We start from the raw sequence: 20490 nt of genomic DNA on the forward strand, positions 1-20490 counted from the left end.
AGTGTACCATGGCTAAATTATTTATTTATTTATTTATTTATTTATTTATTTATTTATTTATTTATTTATTTATTTATTTATTTATTCATTCATTCATTCATTCATTCTTACTTTCTTTCGGTCTTTACACGATGTAACTGCAGAAAAACCAAGCTTTCAAGTTAATCAAGTTTAAGATATTCAAGATCTTTGGTCAATTTTGAGCAAGATGCTAATGGTCTAATCCAATTCAATGATCTATGCTAAGCTAAGCTAAAAGTGCTTGATTCAAAAACAGTAAAACTCAATAGTTTAACTTTCTTAGAGAGTTGTAAAATTAACATATTTTAAAAAAATAAAAGAAAATAAAATAAGTGGTGTGTTTCTTTAAATATAAATATTGCAAAAAAAATACATAAAATACAATAATGCCATCAAATGGCTAGAAAAAATACATTTGCGATTACTTGGCTTTATTATTATTTTTTATTATTATTTATAACATTTTTTTTTTGTAATTTAATGTTTTGTGGAGAGTGGAGGGACAGTGATAGAACCAAATAGGTGGATGTGGATAATCAGAAATGACCTCTTAATTACCATTTATTGACCTTGGTTTATTGTCTTGTACAGATGACCGCACTCACTAACAGTATCCCGTTCACTATACTGGGACATTAGGAACACCCCCCTACTGGCCTCACTAACACCACTTCCAACAGCAACTTAGTTTTCCCATGTGGTCTTCCATCCAGGTATTGACCAGGCTCAACCCTGCTTAGCTTCAGGGAGTCACTAGTCTTGGTCTGCTGTGTGATATGGCTGTGGCTAATATGTTTTTTTGCATAATGGCAAATCTCCCCATTAGCTTTTTTTTTTTTACTTTGCATCTATAAGTTTATTTTATTTTTATTATTTTTTATTATTTTTGTTTTATTTTGTACATGATAAATGTGCATCCTATGTTTTAAATATATCAGCTGTTGATTTACAAGAAACAGACATCAGAAAGCCCGGCATTAAGTTTTCATGTGTGTTCAGAGCTGTGTGTCATTAATAGGTCATTTAGCGTGTGCAAGAAACGACGGCCTATGCTCTTTGTCTTTAGTGACACCAGCGCCAAATGAGGAGAGACAATGTGTCCCACTGATCAATGAGGGGAAAAAAAGGCTGCCAGTGAAATGAAGTTAAATCTAATGTGATAAACGGCCCCGTCTGTCAGCAGGATCAGATCAGAGGTTTTAATTTTATTCAAGACGTTGCGGCTCAGGTAAATAAATAAAGGCTGTAATGTAAGGAGGCGCAGCGCTCCCTAGAGAAGATCAGGTTGAAATTTTAGAGGGTGAGACGCCGTTTAACCAACATAATTTATGTCTGCTGTCGGCCTTCCATCTGAAGTCTTTCCATTATTTCATGTCCTTTATATATGTAAAAAATAAAGCATGTGTAGTAAAAATCAAAAATAGATAATACTACATTATCTTTGCTTTCACTATCCAGTCTATACTTTATTTTATTTTATTTTTTAATATTTGTTCCTGCAATAGAGAAATGTTAAAATAGAAGTTTTATTTAATTTTGTTTTGTTTTATTTTATTTTGTTTTAATAATTTAATTTATTTATTTAATTTATTTTATTTTTTATTTTAATTTATTTTATCTTATTTATTTTTTCTTGCAATAATTTTTTAAAAATATTTAATTTAATTTAATTTTATTTTATTTTGTTATTTGTATTTAATTTATTTTTAATTTTATGTATTTTTTAATTTAGTTAATCCAATTAATTTAATTTGTTAATTTTTACCAGTTTTTTTTTACTTTTAAATCAGTTTGATTTATATTTATTTAGTTATTTATTTGTTTATTAGTGTCCTCCAAAACAAAAATAGTTTAGGTATTACACATTTTTAATACATTTTTATCTGCAACAGTTTATAAATATTTGCAGTTCGTAATGATAAATCTGATAGCATATTAGCCTTTTCACGATGTGCGCAGTATACACAGTAAATTAATGAGAGTATTTTAAACTAATGTTCTTTATTTCTTTGTATTGACATATTTAGCTAGTCAATTTACTAAAAACAAAAATGTTTTCAGTAGTTAATGATAAATTGCTACAGTTTCGTTTGTTTGTATCTCTGCAGGAAATGCCATCCGGCCAATCGCATTGCGTGCAGTTTCTGCCATAGCAAAAGCTCTGCCGGATTTTCCTATATTGGCCACCGGGGGCATCGACTCTGCAGAGTCTGCATTACAGTTCCTTCATGCAGGAGCCACAGTATTACAGGTAAGATGTTTCCATCCAAAAATATGCACATCACATCACATTTACATTAGTCATTTAGCAGAAGCTTTTGTTTACAGTAGGAGTTTTTTTATATTTAGAGAAGGAGAGAGAGAAAGATTATTCTCAGGGTGGTTATGGTTTTATTCACTGGTGTCGTTCAGGTGATCTTTGAGGTTGTCGGGTTGTCGTTTTAAGGATAGCAGTGAATCTGCAGTCCGAGTGGGAATGAGAATATCATTCCACCAGCGTGGAACATTGAACAAAAAGGTTTTGGAAAGTGACTTATAGCCTCTTTAGAATTACACCACAAGTTACACCACAATATCATATCATTATTAATTAGCCATTATCGCTTTATCTGTTTAAGACAAAAATGGGCCGTTGTTTCAGAACAGTTTGTAAGGTTTGGTCGGAAATTTATTTTATTTTATTTTTTTATTTTATATTTATGTAAATATATAATGTATATATATATATATATATATATATATATATATATATATATATATATATATATATATATATATATATATATATTTTTTTTTTTTTTTTTTTCATTTTATTGTGTATATTTTTTTCATTTTATTGTGTATATTATATAAATTTTTTTATGTTCCAAAATAGATGAAGTTCACTTATTTCCTCAAAATTCTACACACATTACCCCATAATGAAAATGTGAAAAAAGATTTTTTTAAATTGTTGCAAATCAAAATAATAATAATAATAATAATAATAATAACAATAATAATAATAATAATAATAAATAAATAAATAAAAACATTACATGTGAAATATGCATAGCCTTTGTCGTGAAGCTCTAAGTTGAGCTCAGGTACATTCTGTTTCCACTGATCATTCTTGAGATGTTTCAGCAGCCTAATTGGAGTTCATTTGTAGTAAATTCAGGTGATTGGATATGATTTGAAAAGGCATACACCTGTCTATATGAGGTCCCAGGGTTGACAGGGCATGTCAAAGCACAAACCAAGCATGAAGACAAAGGAATTGTTTGTAGACCTTAATGTAGACAGGATTATCTCTAGACACAAGGCTGGGGAAAGAAACAGAAAAATTTCTGCTGCTCTGAAAGTTCCAATGAGCACAGTGGCCTCCATCATCTGTAAGTGGAAGATGTTTGGGACCACCAGGACTCTTCCTAGAGCTGGCCGGCCATCTAAGCTGAGGGCCTTAGTCAGGGAGGTGATCAATAACCTGATGGTCACTCTGTCTGAGCTCCATCGTTCTTCTGTGGAGAGAGGAGAACCTTACAGAAGGACCACCATCTTTTCAGCAATCCACCCATCAGGCCTGTATTGTAGAGTGATCAGATGGAAGCCACTCTCCGACTGAAATTTGCCATCTAAAGGACTCTCAGACCATAAGAAACTAAATTCTCTGGTCTGGTGAGACTAAAATTTAGCTCTTTGGAGTGAATGCCAGGCGATACATTTGAAGAAATCAAGGCACCGCTCATCACCAGGCTAATACCATCCCTACAGTGAAGCATGGTGGAAGCAGCATCATGCTGTGGGGATGTTTTTCATCAGCAGGAACTGGAAGACTAGTCAGGATAGTGGGAAAGATGAATGCAGCAATGTACAGAAACATCCTGAATAAAAACCTGCTACAGAGTTCTTTTGACGTTAAATTGGGGTGACGGTTCATCTTCCAGCAGGACAATCACCCAAAACACACCGCCAAAATATCAATGGAGTGGCTTCACAACAACTCGGTGAATGTCCTTGAATGGCCCAGCCAGAGCCAGATCTAAATCCTATTGAACATTTCTGGAGAGATCTAAAAATGGCTGTACACAGTCACTTCCCATCCAACCTGAGAGAGCTTGAGAAGTACTGCAAAGTATTGAACAAAGGCTGTGAATATGGCTTTAAATTTTACAACTATTTGTAATAATTTAACAATTTAATAAATTTGCAATAGTTTAAAAAAATCTTAATTCACATTGTCATTATGGGGTATTGTGTGTAGAATTTTGAGAAAATAAATGAATTTAATCAGTTTTGGAATAAGGCTGTAACAAAAACAAAAAAACAAAAAAAGAAATGTGGAAAATGTGAATCGCTATGAATACTTTCCAGATGCACTGTATCTTCAAGGTTTACTATGTGTGGTTAAATAATTAAAATGATGTGTGTGTGTGTGTGTGTGTGTGTGTGTGTGTGTGTGTGTGTGTGTGTGTGTGTGTATATATATATATATATATATTTTTTTTTTATTGTTTAGGCATTAAATAAACTGGCTTTTAGTACCTTCAACTTTTTATGCATTAAATAGGGATTTTACATTTGCTGAAATTCAGTAATGTAAATATTATGCACATATATACACGTGGATATACAGCATATAATTAAATAATTCAATAATTTGCATATCTGACTTTTTTATTGCATTTTTCCACTGCCTTTTTTTTAACATAGTTTTTTTAGGTGTGATCAAATAATTAAATAAAAGCATATTTAAAAAAAATATTTTATCAACTAAAATTGATAAATAGTTGCAGTGTGTAATCATAATTTGTATGATTATTTTTTTATTATTATTTAGTTTTTCTAAAGCAGTGGTTCTCAAACTGTGGTACGCGTACCACTAGTGGTACGCGGGCTTCCTCCTAGTGGTACGCGGAGGAATCGCCAAATAATGAAAGAAACAATTAACACTTTTAATCCTTTGATGCGTAATATAACATCGATGTGATCAGCATTGTCTGCTTGGTGAAGCGTACGATCACAACGCTGTGCTTAGAATGTTTATTTTAGTGCTTTGTGACATAAGCTGCTGAAAATCAGTTTCCGAAGTTTAAGCATTGATTCTGAAGGGTGATTTGACTGACATGAAAAGTAGCCAATCACAGTCGACCTTTTCTAGTCGCGTGAAACGTAAGGGCGGGACAAAGGCTTTCTGTGTTGCAGAGACAGAGAAAACAACTTAAAAACAAATGTTTTGTTGGAATAATGCTTCTCGGATGTTTTCACTATAGAGATGTCTAGTAGAGTAATTAAACCGCGGACATATTTCCTGCCTTTTTGATGATCTACATACACGTTTCGCTCTCCGACAGCCAGTCGACTCGCCTCTGACCTGTCACTCCTCTAAATACATTCTGAATGGCGGCGCGGGAATGGAGGTATTGCGCAATTACTCATTTCTGCAAATGCGGCGAGTGCTTTGTTTTAACACGAGAGCGCATTCATGTACGCAAATCGCTAAAACAGATATGCGAGCTCTTAAATAGGCTTTTTTTTTCAAATGAACTGCAAGTCCTCTCATGATCGCCTGTGTGCTAAGGTTGAATACAATCGCTATCTCTCTCTACTATTAAAGTAGACATTATTTATCTTTATTCCTTGACTAAATTTAGTCAAAAGTATTCAAAGTTATCAAGTATTTAGAATTAGATTGATGCATGATCGATGACAATGCTAATGGTCTTCTTATTTGGCTGTATTGTGAAGTGAAACTTACTTTTAGCAAAGGGGGACTTATTTCTTTACGACAAAAGAATTATGCTGGAAATGTTTCTGGAGGAGGTATTTGTGTGATTTAACGTTATACATTTAGCTGTATTCTGATCTGTCTTAAAGCATTACAGGTCAAAACAATTCGTTGTCACGTATTATTTATTTATTAAAATTAACATTAATGCTCTTAAAGCACTGCTTTGATAAATGTATTGTTGTCATATTTCAAATACTTCAAGTAAAATGAAGTCATTTATTTATTTTTTTTTACTGACAGTGTACTTGTATTATTTTTTTTGTATTTTAGATTAAGATCAAGTGTAAAATAAAATCTACATGTGATGTACAGCTATTTAAGAAACAGATTTGCCATATTGTAAAGAAAAATAGTGTAAAATATGTAAATAAAAGGCTAAATTTAAATATTTTTACCATATACTTTAATTAAACCTTTCAAAGCTTGAAAATATTGTTTAAAAATGGGCAAAAAGTGTCTCTATGGCCTTAAAGTTTATGTGGTAGTTTTGCCAATGCTATTGAAAAAAGAATAATTGTCATGAAAGGAAAAATCGACCATACTTCCTTTGTTAGTGCAAATTCCTATACATGTAGCTTTGAGATTTAAGCAATTAAACCATTCAATCAGGTTTACACTTAAAAAAGTGATTTCATAATGAAAATCTGATTATTTTTTTTTCAAAAGTAACCAACTAGTACTTTTTAAAAGAGTACTTTGTACTTTTACCTAATATTAGTATTATTTACTAAAATTTGTGTTATTTTAGCAGTGTAATAGTATTTTTCCTTGAGTACAAAAAAGATTTCACAAGCATTAAGTGCAGGTTTTTTATATTATTAATATATGATTAATAAATATTATTATTATTATTATTATTATTATTATTATTATTATTATTAATGGTTTTTATGTGTATCTATTCCTATGCAATGTTTTATGGGTTGCTGAGAATACATTTCAGGTCTTCAATACATAGCATGTCAGTCTTGAAAAAAAATAGGTGCTGGAATTGATTTTCATTAGGCTGTGCCTGTATGAACCCTGTCATATGTAAATTTAACATTTCAAGATTTGTCTAAAAGTGTATGAATATGACATATAGCCTATATTTATGAGGTCCAAGCAACATTTCCAGCTTTTGATGAATAGGCAACTATGAATACTTTAAATTTAAGTGCAGCAGTTTTCTTTTTACTTTTTTAAGAACAGCGCCATTTTTTATGAACCTTTAAAAGCACATTTTAACTAAAACGTTTTTTTTTTTTTTACCTGCAAGCACAGTTAATGTTCAGACTATTTAAAATGTTTAAAGTGACTGACAATAATACATATTCTTAATAATAGGAATTAATCTGCATAGTTTTTAAACTGTGCACACATGTACTGCTTAATTAGGCCCACAACGCTATTTTTAATACTGGTTAAAAAATAGCGTCGTAAGGTGGTACTTGGAGAGACAATTTTTTTCTAAGGTGGTACTTGGTGAAAAAAGTTTGAGAACCACTGTTCTAAAGCATTGAAGATTCATTTTCCATGGCTGATTCGACTTTTAAAGCCATATCCACCCCCCCCTCCCCACTGGCTGTTGTATAACTGCTTGGCTTTATAATGGCTTTCATTCACATTAATGAACATTATTACTATATAAAATTCTTAACAGCTCATTAAAACCCCAGCGCTGCTCAAACTCATCATCCCAACCTGGAATAGCTCACTTATTGTGTGACGTCACCATTATTAATAATCCATGCAACTCCAACTCCAAAGTTTATGACACGATTTGTCACGGTGCGCATTGTGTTTGTGCATCGATACGCACTTCCTTTTAATTGCTATTGTCAGCCCCTGCGTTCGTCTCTCAGCTGTACAGAAAGTTTTAATTAGAAAACTTTGCCCTAAATGAGATACCGTATGGTTAAGCGTAATATTTAGACTGCGGATTGAAAAGTGTTTCTAAACTCTCCACATCACGGCTCCGGGGAGTAATCAAACCCAGAATCTGTATGCAAATCCAATCTTCGTCTTTAAATAAATGCATCCACTACTTTTAAAGGTTGATTTAATGTTTTGGTAATGTCTACCTGAACACTTGGGATTCGAAGAGGCTTTTTTTTTTTTTTTTTGCATTCAGACATTTGTCCTTTGAGTTAATACGGAAATTTAATTACTGAATAACTCGGGCTCTTGATAGAATCATAATGCTTTCAATTACACATCCGCCTGCTCTAAAAAGCTCTAATTTGTATTTCATTTTACACAATATAATCACTATTTGTGATGCTTTTCTCTCGCTTTAAAGCCGTCCCTGGGAGTGATGAAAGAAATTGTGTTTTCGTGTTAATATTTTGGGTTTAGTGGAGGATTAGGATGAGGATGATGAGTTTGTGGAGAACACACACACACACACACACACAGACACACACGTCCTTTCAGACACATCAAAGCATCAAAACTATATCCAGATCCTTTATAACAAGGAGAAAGTCTGAGCCTGGGTGGTTTCTTTCTGGGATTTTAGGTCAGGTTTGGGTCAGTGGAGAACTGAGCAGATTCTGAATAAATATGGAAGAGTAAGTTGAGACTCCAAAGTGTCTTCCTTTGTGAAAAATCATTTTGTTTTATTTTAATTTGTTTTCATATTATAAGCAGTGTCCACAAGAACTAATTTATTATAATCAGTTTATTTGAATTCATTGTCATTTGTTCGTTTGTTTAATGTTTATTAATGTATTAATTAGTTTGTTTATACTTTACTTACTTTTCATTTATTAGTTTACTATTTATTTATTAAATATTATTTTCATTTATTTTCGTTTTTTGAGCTGGCTATCTTTTAGACATTTAATTAAACAGTTTCTATCAGTTGAATAAAGGGACTCAGCCGAAGGAAAATGAATGAATGAATGAATGAATGAATGAATGAATGAATGAATGTAAGAAAGAACTAGCGAGTGAACTAACAAACAAATGAACGAACGAATGAATGAATGTTTCCATCAGTTTGTTTTTTAATCAGTTTATTTATGTATGTATTATTTTATTAAATCATCCGTCTATCCATCCATCCAACCATCCATCCATTCATTTCATTAATTTACCCATTTGTTTCATTTCATTTGATTTAACAAAGTAATTTAATTTGATTACTCACACAGTCATTTAATTTAATTGAATTTATTAACTTTTTAAATAATTTTTATAATATTTTATTTTATTTGTTCCTGCAATAGAGAAATGATAAAATATTTATTTTATTTTAATTTATTAATTTATTTTTTATTTTATATTCATTTAATTGAATTTAATATTTATTATATTTGTTCCTGCAAAAGAGAAATGTTCAAATATTAATTTTATTTTTACCAGTTTATTTTGCTTTAAATCAGTTAGATTTATATTTATTTAGTTATTTATTTGTTTATTAGTGTCCTCCATAGCAAAAATAGTTAAGGTATTAAACGTGTTTTATACATTTCCATCTGCTCAAGTTTATAAATATTTGCAGTTGGTAATGCTAAATCTGTTTGCATATTACCCTTTTCACAATGTGACTGTATACATAGTAAAATAATGAGAAAATCTTTATTCTATTGTATTTACATATTTAGCAAGTCCATTTGTTAATAGGATAATAAGGATTTTATTTTATGTTAATTTATTTTAATTTGTTTTATTTTCACTTCATGAGCTGTCATAATTAAATAGTTAAGATATTTTTCCCCAGTTTATTTAGCTTTTTAAAGCAGTGTGTATGTATATTATATTTTTTATTAATTTAAAATGGATTTATTTTATTTTATACAGTTGAAGTCAGAATTATTAGCCCCCCTGAATTATTAGCCCCCCTGTTTATTTTTTTCCCAATTTCTGTTTGACGGAGAGAAGATTTCTTTAACACATTTTCTAAACAATAGTTTTAATAACTAATTTCTAATAACCGATTTATTTTATCTTTGTCATGATGACAGTAAATAATATTTTACTAGATATTTTTCAAGATACCTCTATACAGCTTAAAGTGACAATTAAAAGCTTAACTAGGTTAATTAGGTTAACTAGGCAGGTTAGGGTAATTAGGCAAGTTATTGTATAATAATGGTTTGTTCTGTAGACAATCGATAAAAATTTTAGGGGCTTATAATTTTGTCCTTTAAAATGGTTCCTAAAAAAATGTAATCTGCCTTTATTCTAGCCAAAATAAAACAAATAACACTTTCTCCTGAAGAAAAAAATATTATCAGACGTGCTGTGAAAATTTCCTTGCTCTGTTAAACATTATTTGAGAAATATTTAAAAAAGAAAAAAGATTATACTTCAACTATATATATATATATATATATATATATATATATATATATATATATATATATATATATATATATATATATATAATTTTTTGTATAATTTATCATTATTCTTATTCTTCTTATTATTATTATCATTATAATTATCATTATCATTATCATTATCATGATAATTATTATTATTATTATCATTATTATTATTATTGTTGTTGTTGTTGTTGTTGTTGTTGTTGTTGTTGTTGTTGCATCTTTTTTAAATTTAATATAAAAATATTTTATAAAGAAAAAAAATTCCAATGGGGGCTAATAATTCTGACTTCAACTGTATATGTTAAATAGTAAAAAATAAATATTGAATAAAATCTATCAAATAAACAATAATTAGGTTTAATTATTTTTACTATTATTTATTTATTTCTATTTTTTACTTTTTTCAAAGAAGCAAAGCATCTAAACCAGATCCTTTTTAATTATGATAAAATCTGCTCAAGCTGGCCTGGATAGTTTTGTTCTCCGAAATCAGGTCAGGTTTGGGTCAATGGAGAACCGAGCAACTTCTGGGTGAAAATGAAAGAAAGCTCTGCGTTTCCAACTATTGCAATCAGCAAGTCTTGTGGTGGAACTGAATGGGAGAATCAGGCTCTTCGAACGTCTCGATGTAAACACAAAACGCTGCATTGTTTCTAAGCAGACGCATCGATTTGGGCTCCACATCAGAAGTATTCTCCGAAGAACAAATAATATAATGAAGTGCATTCATATCCTGTATTGATTTCTGCAGATCGAAGAGTGTTGAACCTGTAGAGTTTTGACTTTTCTTGAGTTATTGACGGCATTAGGATATGGTGGTCTACCGGAGTCTGATTTATCCGGTAAAGATAACTGTGAGGAAATACCTGCGGCTTTGGATTTTCTCTAAAAGTCAAGCAAATGTGTGCAAAAACAGACAAATGGCCCCATTTGGGTGATGCAGGGGGTGTTGGAGGACAGCAGATCCTTTATTAAAATCATAACTCAGGGGTTCTTGTGTTCTGCTCAGGCTGTAGATGTCGCAGTGATGTCCGATTCAGCAGCAGTGTCTTTCACTTTGAGAAGCAGATTAGAATAGCATTGAGGATAATGAGATTAGCATTGGGAGATTGGGATTAGCATGGGAAAATATTGATTTTAATAAATCAGTTTGTCTAGAGGGTTCATGTTTTAAGATGTTTGTCGAATCAAACTGATTTTATGGGGTCATTTTTATAAGATAGATAGATAGATAGATAGATAGATAGATAGATAGACAGACAGACAGACAGACAGACAGACAGACAGACAGACAGACAGACAGATAGATAGATAGATAGATAGATAGATAGATAGATAGATAGATAGATAGATAGATAGATAGATAGATAGATAGATAGATAGATAGATAGATAGATAGATAGATAGAAAACTTCAAAAATATATATGATTTAAAAGTGTGTTAATAGGTGTTGCATGTGTTTTAAATGTTTTTAAAGGTGCTTTCTGTTTCTAAAATGGCATTCTGTGCTGCTTAGGAATCTAACGATTTACTCAACTTACAATTTGATTCACAATTTTGATTTTACGATTAGATTTTATCGTGATTTTTCGAATCATTAAATAAATTATACAGTAAATAAAATTGTGTCCTTTTATTAGGCTGTTGCTGCATGTTTCTTTGTAAAATTGAGTGTGCTTCACACAGGTGAGTGTGCTTGACAACCCCCCTGTAGGACGCATTCTTTAATCTCTATGTGCTCTGAGAAAAAAAATAAATAAATCTAAACTAACTTAGACTTGCTATATACTCCTGCCATCTGATGATTAAAAGTGCACGTTTTATCCTCACTTGTAAGTTGCATTGGATAAAAGCATCTGCTAAATGAGTAAATACAGCCCAGTAAAAAAAAACTGTTACTGTATTGCAAAATGGTTCTTTAAAAAAATCACACTAAGAAAATGTAAAGAATTTGTGAACGCAAAAAGCTCTTTTTACAGTCTGTATTTTTAACTGTGCTTCTGAAAGATACATAAGAAGTCACTGCATATGTAAAAATGTTGAGGTAAAAACGGCAGAGGAGGAGACAAAAACAACTGAAATGTTTCACAAAACGAAGAATGTTATATACAATGCTCAGCATGATTGAGTACAGCCCATTTTGAAAATGAATATTTTTATCCATTTTTAATGAATATAGGCAATGTATTTTGATGCATTCAAACAAAACACATTTATTAAAAATAATATTTTAGTCACCAAATATATTAAGAAATTGAAAGATAATATAATTAAATTCAAGCAAAATATTGCAGAAAAATCACTACCTACAAAATTTCTATTTTTTTTTTTTTCATTTATTTATTCATTTATTTATTTATTTATTTATTTATTTATTATTATTATTTAATTTTAATTTTTTGCTTTTCTTAGTTTTTACTTTTTTAAAATTTTGTATTTAATATTTTTCGTACATATCAATTTGGGTGTCCTAGTTTTTGGACTGTTACCGAAAGTTATTGGTTATATATATGGTTTGATAAAAATCTTAATTCAAAAGATAGATTTGAGAGGGGTGTTCCTATATATGCTGAGCACTGTATGACATGCGTGTGTCTGAATAATGGAAGAATTTCCCTTTTTGGCTGAATTTTCCTTTTTTTTTTTTTTGTAAACGTGAGGTTGATTCACATTACACAGCATCATCTGACAAACCAGACAAGCTAATAACCTCCAGAGCTGAAACGCTAGCAGGTTTCTGCGAGCCCATGTACTTTATTCCACCGCTGCTAATGTGATCTGCTTGTCGATCGATACTCTTTAGTTGATTCATTACCGAATACATCGCTTTGCAATCACCCTGTAGGGGATCCGGGGCTCCTCGTGGTGCTGTATTGACTTTCATGCATGTCCACATAAAACTAACCCACCGTACTATTCAGAACAAATCCAAAGATCCTGGAAATTTACCAGCTGCAGAAAAAAAATGGCTTACACAATTAACTGTCTGCTTAAATGTTTTGTGGAGAAAAAAAATAGAAAATGTCATAATATGGGTTCAATTTAATTTATAAAACTTTATAATATATTATAGAAAAATATAATGTTATATTTTTGTCAGAACAAGGTGCTTTGAAAGTATTCAGAGTATATATATTTTTCACTTCTACTACTGACAAATTCCATTTTACACAACAAACAAACACTAATGGGGGGAAGGGCTCAGAGCGGGAGGAGTATTTTCTCAATGTTGATTATATTAATATTGAAATAGATAATTAAGTAATTAAACTTTGAATGGCATTAGGAATATATAAGGCAGTTTTTTTTTAAATGTTGCTTTATTATTATTGTTGTTGTTGTTGTTATAGTTTTTATTGTTATTATTATAAATAATATTATCATTATTAGTAGTAGTGGTAGTAGTAGTAGTAGTAGTATTAGTATTGGTATTATTATAAATTGGTAAATAAATAAGTGAATAAAATGTAATCGAATCATGCAACATTAAAGCAACATGTACAACATGTAGCAAATTAAGTTAACTTACTAGTTTACTAGTTTACAAATTTAAGTGGACTAAGCATAATACAATTAAGTTGTCCCAAAACACACTCAATACATTGTGTTGTTTCAGCTCATTGTAAATAACTTCATTTAGTGCACGTACACTTTAGTGAAGTAACGTTTCTTAAACTAATTTCGAGAGGAGCACGTAATATGATTGAGCATGACTGGCTGCTCATCTGTAATCAGTAATAATCAGAGTGATCCTAGTTTACAATAAATGGATCATTTTCTCCCTACTGCTCTATCTTCCTTTTGGAAGAATCCCCTCTTCCACCCGATCCCCTCCTTTTCCTCCCTTTTCCTAGGGGGAGCTCTCGAGACCAACCTGATCTCGGATCAAAATGGCTGCTTATTGACCGGGCAGGAGCCTTGGGCTCAAATATATCCGAGCTCAGGGTTCTCTCCTGGGACAGCATGCCAAACCTGCTATAAATGCTAAGAATATCTAAGTGGGAACTCTTGAATTAGGTAAAAGAAAACATTTAATAATTTACATTAGCTAGCTGGCAGCTAGTTCTCTGCCACTCTCACATGGTGCCCACTGAAGCTAAGCAGTTCTGCTGTTTAGGTCAGTACCTAAATGGGAGACCACATGGGAAAGCTAGGTTGCTGCCGGAAGTGGTGTTAGTGAGGCCAACAGGTGGCTCTCAACCTGCGGTCTGTGTGATACCTAACGCCCCAGTATAGTGAAGGGGACTCTATACTGCTCAGTGAGCGGCGTCTTTCGGATGAGACGTTAAACTGAGGTCCCGACTCTCTGTGGTCATTAAAAATCCCAGGATGTCCTTCGAAAAAAAAGAGTAGGGTTTTAACCCCAGCATCCTGGCCAAATCTGCCCACTGGGCTCCGTCCATCATGGCCTCCTAACCATCCCCATAGCATTATTGGCTTTATCACTCCTTCCTCTCTCCACCAATCAGCTGGAGTGTGGTGTGCGGTCTGATGCTATATGGCTGCCGTTGCATCATCAGTGGATGCTGCACACTGGTGGTGGATGAGGAGATTCCCCCTAATGTGTAAAGCACTTTAAATGTCCAGAAAAGTGCTATATAAATGTAAGGATTAATTTATTATTATTGTTATTGTTATTATTATTATTATTATTATTATTATTATTAATAAGACAATTTTAATAATATAAATTCATACATATTTAAATAGTCAGTTACTCTGCAAGGGAAGCAAAGTCATATTGATTATATGCTGTGCATTAATCTAACCCACTGTACACTTCACTATACAAATCCAAAGATCCTGGAAAGCCTGCAGCTCCTGAAAAACAGCCTAACACAGTCAAATGACTTTCATTTACTGAAGCAATGATGTCAAGCGCTCGCACTCACCGTGTTGTTGTAAAGTCTAATGTCTGCTCCTTTAATAAGATTGGGCTGTTATGATAGATTCTGGCCTGTCATAATGAGACAGTAAAATAGCTGCGTTTAGGAGATCAGGACGGTGTTTTCATAGGGAGGTCTTTGGGGGCAATGGAGCAATATTTCACTAATGGCAGAGCTGGTTCAATCTTAATGATCCGCACTGTAATTTGGGTCCTTCTCGGTGCATGTAAACAGTTGCGAGCTGCAATAAAGAGACCGTCATCAAGTAGTAAAAATGACTTGTGGCCCAGAAAGCATCAGGATTTGGTAATTTCGTCTCAAACTGCTAAATGTTTCCGTAGAGAGGGGTGAAAACAACAGATTTGTTGACAACACAACGCTTTTAACAAGCAGCACGGTTTGGAGTGTGCCTTAGAAAAATATGTAAATGCTTATATAGTGTTGCTGCAAGGTTGCATTAAGGTTGTGTTACAGTACATTGGGAGGATTCAGCTAGAGCAGGAAATGTAGTTTGCGTATTTAGACCACTTAAAGCAACTTTTATTATTATATATACACATAAGGAAAGATTTCTAGCCCTCCTGTGAGTTTTAACAGATTTATTTTAACATTTTAACATAACTGATTTCTAATAACTAACTTATTTTGTTTTGTCATGATGTCTACATATTTTTTACTCGTTATTTTGCATGATAGTATTCAGCTTAAAGTGGGTAAACAATATTGAGCTTAAAATGAGTTTTAAAAATTTCAAAAACTGTTTTTTTTAACCTAATTAAGCCTTTAAATATCACTTTAAGCTGTATAGAAGTGTCTTGAAAAATATGTAGTCAAATATTATTGACTGTCATCATTTCAAAGATAAAACAAATCAGTTATTAGAAATTAGTAATAATAATAAAACTATTATGTTTAGCAATGTGTTAAACAATATTCTCTTTGTTAAACAGAAATTGGAGGAGGGGGGATAAACAGGAGGGCTAATAATTCTGATTTCAACTGTGTGTGTGTGTGTATATATATATATATATATATATATATATATATATATATATATATATATATATATATATATATATATATATATATATATATATATATATACACATACAGGGCTTTACATTAACACCCACCAAATGCGGGTACATTTTAGCTGTGGCGGTTAGACAGACTCCACCACTAGCCACTTTGGCTGGTTGAAAGTCATTTTTTTAATTGGAGTTTACTTAAAAGCAAGGTTTGACAATAGGGTTCAAATGCGATCTTAGAATCGAGAGGCAGTAAGACTGACAAAAATAAAGCAAGCAAAAGACAGCAGGTGAACACGGAATGAGATGATGATCACTCGAGGCAACAGCTGATGTGATGCACGCGACTGAATCAAACACCTGTGCGCTCCCATTTCCTTGCTTGAAGCAACCGTGCCTAGAAACGCAACTGATGTGATTAGTTCTCTTTCAAATAGACTAGACAAAAAGTTATGCTCATGCACCCACAGTCTTGCTGCTTTCAAGAGCTCCAGATTTGTCTTTTTATAAGCAGCACTGGTTGCTTTCGCTTTAACCATTATTTGAACAGATTAATAATTGTCCTAACTTTAACCTTGTGCGTGTGATCATACTTTCATTATCATACAATATGCTTTTCACCTGCTTTCTTTTGCTTGCAGTTGTTTTTTGTTAATTTGGTTTAATTATTATGGTAATAATTATTATATAATGTCATTTCACAATGACATTGCTTTAATGGGAGATTAACGTCCCATTTATGTGTGGTTAAATGGTGATCTGGGACCTTTAGCCAGGACAAATTACGGTGTATATTTTAGATACATGGCAATAATTATTTTTTAAATGTCAATTGGTTTTTTTTTTTTTTTTTTTTTTTTTAGAATTATTTTGTTAAATAAAAACTAGAGTTTACAGCTATATTTTACTTGTTTTTTTTAATTTGGTAAATCCTTCATTTTAAGTTCTGAAAAATAATTTGAAAAAAAAACTAATTGTAATACGACACTATGAAACCATGACCCATTTGCTCATGCACATGCTCATTCACCAAGCTCACACAAAAAGTGAAATGAATGAGGATTCATGTGGACATAACCTAAAATCTAAACCAAGTAATTTTAGCATGGCAAAGTCAAATTTATGCATATAAAATATATTTTCCCAACAACAAAATTGTGGCTAGTGAAAATGCAGAGTGGCTAGTATATATATAGTTTTTTGTTATTAAAATTTGTTATTTTATTTTGTTATTTTGTTATTAAAAAAAGTTTTTTTTAAATAATCTAAAAAATTATTCACACTAAAAAGTGTCAGTGTAGCATAGGGGTGTCACGATTTCGATTTTTAATCGAAATCGATCGAAATTTATGCTCAATTTTGATTATCGAATCAAAAAATAGAATCGTCGATGCTGCCACGCCCCCATGTCAGCTTGGCTTGCCAAGCAGGAAAAAAACAGGCTTGTTAAAGTGCTTGTTAAACTGCAGAAGCAGGAGACCCGTCGACAGAACTTAAACCCTCTCCTCTTTCAATGAAGTTGCCGGTGTGTAAGCATTTTGGATTTCCAGTGAGTTATGTTGACAACGTTCGTGCTGTCGACAAAAAAAAACACAGTTTTGCAAGCTCTGCTATGTGCATATTACGTACGGTTCGTCCGGATAGACAACACCGCCATAGCGGTCCTCTGCCTGCCCCCGTTGGAAATCCGCTCGCGAAAAGTACACACTCAGGCCCTGTTTACACTGTCTTTGTTTTTAAATGGCATTTTAGAACGACAACGATTTGACATCCACAGTGGCGTGTGGCATTTCTGAGCAGCCCTCCTTCCTCTCTACCTGAAAATGCACATCACGTGACCACACAGACGCACATACAGCCTTGTGCTCGAGACAGCAGGTCCAGGCAGTCAGAGGACTGCTTCAATCTTTCACTCACTTGTACTTAGTCATTTTAGCGAACACCTCAGATACTGTTGGCTGGTTCCTGTTGGTTGTGCGTCTTTTTTACCGACGCCATTATAACGACACAGATCACTGCCTATTCACGAGTCCCGCAGAAAAAGTGATTAACCGGTGGTACTTATGTGTGTACCTTTTTTCATTTACTGTATGATTTGTTTATGGGTAAAACAAAGACCATGCAGGTCAGGTAGTTTAAACGGTAGGCTACAAATAATTAATTGGTCATTAATTAATTAATTATTCATAATTGAAAATTGAATCGAATCGTGCCTTTAGAATCGAAAATGTAATCGGATCGAGGGTTTGGAGGATCGTGACACCCTTAGTGTAGCATATAAATTTAGAATGAAATGAGGGTAAATGCGATCACAGTTGCTGCTTATATATTTCCCTTTTCACTACTCATACCTGCACTAAAAAAAGACCAAAGGTTGCGTCCTCTTGTTAGACACTGTATTGAGCAAATATAGTCTTTCTTCAGTGGCTTGTGAAACGCTTTTACTTCCAGTGACTTCCATAAAGCTTCAGTCTTTTACCTGGAGCGCTAGTCAAAATATCAACCGCTCGGTGTGTTGGTCAATCTGTGGGAATCAAAAAGGACAAGAGCTTCATGCATAGTCATTGTAACATTTGGATGCCAAACCGAATCTCTTTAGGGGGGGAAGAAACGGTGCGCGGCTAAATGCCAGGATTTTATTGCAAAGGAATAAAAGAGCAGATAGAAAAAAGAAAGAGTGTGTGTGTGTAAGAGAGAGAGAGAGAAAGAAAGATGATGGAAAGAGCAGGAGAGTCGAATCTAAAAGCGTCTGAGATCTCTGAACGAGTGGAAATCAATGCACCAGCACTGGTTTCAGAGCAGATAAAAAGGACCTGCCGTCTCGATTGCCTGGAAACTACTTAGAAATTCTCACTTCAGATTTATTTCAGGCCTCGGCCACATTAGCGCTAAATACTGCGGCTCGGGGTTTCTTTGATGTTTCTGCATCAAATGAACAGCAGTAATGGCCAGCGACTCCTGTTCGCCGAGCAACAGGCCTGGCTTTTTCAGTAGTGCAACGTTTCCGTCGTAATGAAGCATTTGTTAGCTCAAATCCCCTGCTTTTGCTTTAAATGTGGCTGTAACTAAAGGATAAAAATGGCCGCTCGTTGTTATTATTTTGGATTTGCTTTCATATTGAAATGTTTGTGTTAGATTCTCATATGTTTAAGTATGGTTTATTATTTATGTTACGTAATTAATGAGTTCGCTTTTTTAATACATTATAAATATCAGAGCATATGCTTTTTAAGTAAGCTGTTGCTTTAATGTAGCAAAATGTAAAAAGCAATATTAAAGCAAATGTACATTTTATTCCCTTATTTGTTTACCCACTGTCTCTCCACTCCACCAATAGCTGGTGTGTGGTAAGCGCACTGACACCGCTGTCCTGAGGCTGGCGTCGCATCATTCAAGTAGATGCTGCACACTGGTGGTGGTTTGGAGAGACCCTCTCGTGATTTTGAAGCACTTTGGGTGTATGGCCACACACAATAAATGCGCTATATAAATGTACATTACATTACATTACATAACCCATTTATGTAAAAAACGTTGAAATAATCGGCCACTAGGGAGCGATTTTGAGTTTTGTGAGTATTTAAATTAATGTGTGTTTTACACAAGGATTTGCACAGCCACACAAAATACATATCATATGATAGGCCTGCTCATACTGAACACTTTAAAACAAAACAAAAAAACACTGCAGTCAGCCAAACTGTTCATTTAATATGCATTTATTTGTGAAAAACCTACTTTTGCGAACTAGTACCTGGTTTTTGGTCCCATTGCTATATGACTAAATCAATAATTATAAAAAAGTTGAACTTTTCTCTTTAGATTAATATCACTTCATTTATTTGCACATTTTATTTTTCCAGTTATTTCATTCTATCTTGGATTTTTTCGCGTCAGTCTTAAATTTTGTGTTGCCATACATCTAAACTGCCTAAATGTCAAAAAGGAGGCCAAATGCTCGAACCTCATCAATCGCTGCATGCAGTTATATTTATTTATTTATTTTTTTATTTATTTATGTTTGATTGTCTGTACAGGTATGTTTGTTTGCTAGGAATTTTTTGTAATACTTTACCAATATTTACCACCATACTTAATATGTAAAATTTAACTTGATATTACTTAATAATGCAGTAGAAATACTTCATTTATACTTTCTTTGTAATTATGTAGTTTTGCAAACACAGAAAATGTCATTTTGTTATTCAGCATCTCAAAAACTAATATTTCTATTTAAAAAAAAAAAAAAAAAAAAATATATATATATATATATATATATATATATATATATATATATATATATATATATATATATATATATGCATTTATTTATTTGTTTATTTATTTATTATTAATATTTTTTTATGTTTGTTTGATTGTGTACAGGTATGTTTGTTTGCTTGGAATTTATTGCAATACCTTACCAATAGTCACCACCATACTTAAAATGTAAAATTTTACTTGATAT

General features: G+C 32.4%; 1 protein-coding gene across 2 annotated transcripts in view; it reads left to right on the forward strand.

Moving 5' to 3' along the window:
• Positions 1-20490, forward strand: part of dpyda (dihydropyrimidine dehydrogenase a) — a 386498-nt gene that overhangs the window by 315161 nt on the left and 50847 nt on the right. Inside the window, exon 19 of one of the 2 annotated variants that reach the window (XM_087309815.1) lies at positions 2130-2272. In XM_087309815.1, the coding sequence (XP_087165941.1) occupies positions 2130-2272 (143 nt within the window). Of the gene's footprint in view, positions 1-2129; positions 2322-20490 lie in introns of both variants that reach the window. The other variant, XM_087309816.1, reaches the window with a different exon arrangement.

This window comes from Danio rerio, chromosome 24 (genome assembly GCF_052040795.2).
Source record: "Danio rerio strain M-AB ecotype USA chromosome 24, GRCz13ab, whole genome shotgun sequence".
NCBI classification, from domain to species: domain Eukaryota; kingdom Metazoa; phylum Chordata; class Actinopteri; order Cypriniformes; family Danionidae; genus Danio; species Danio rerio.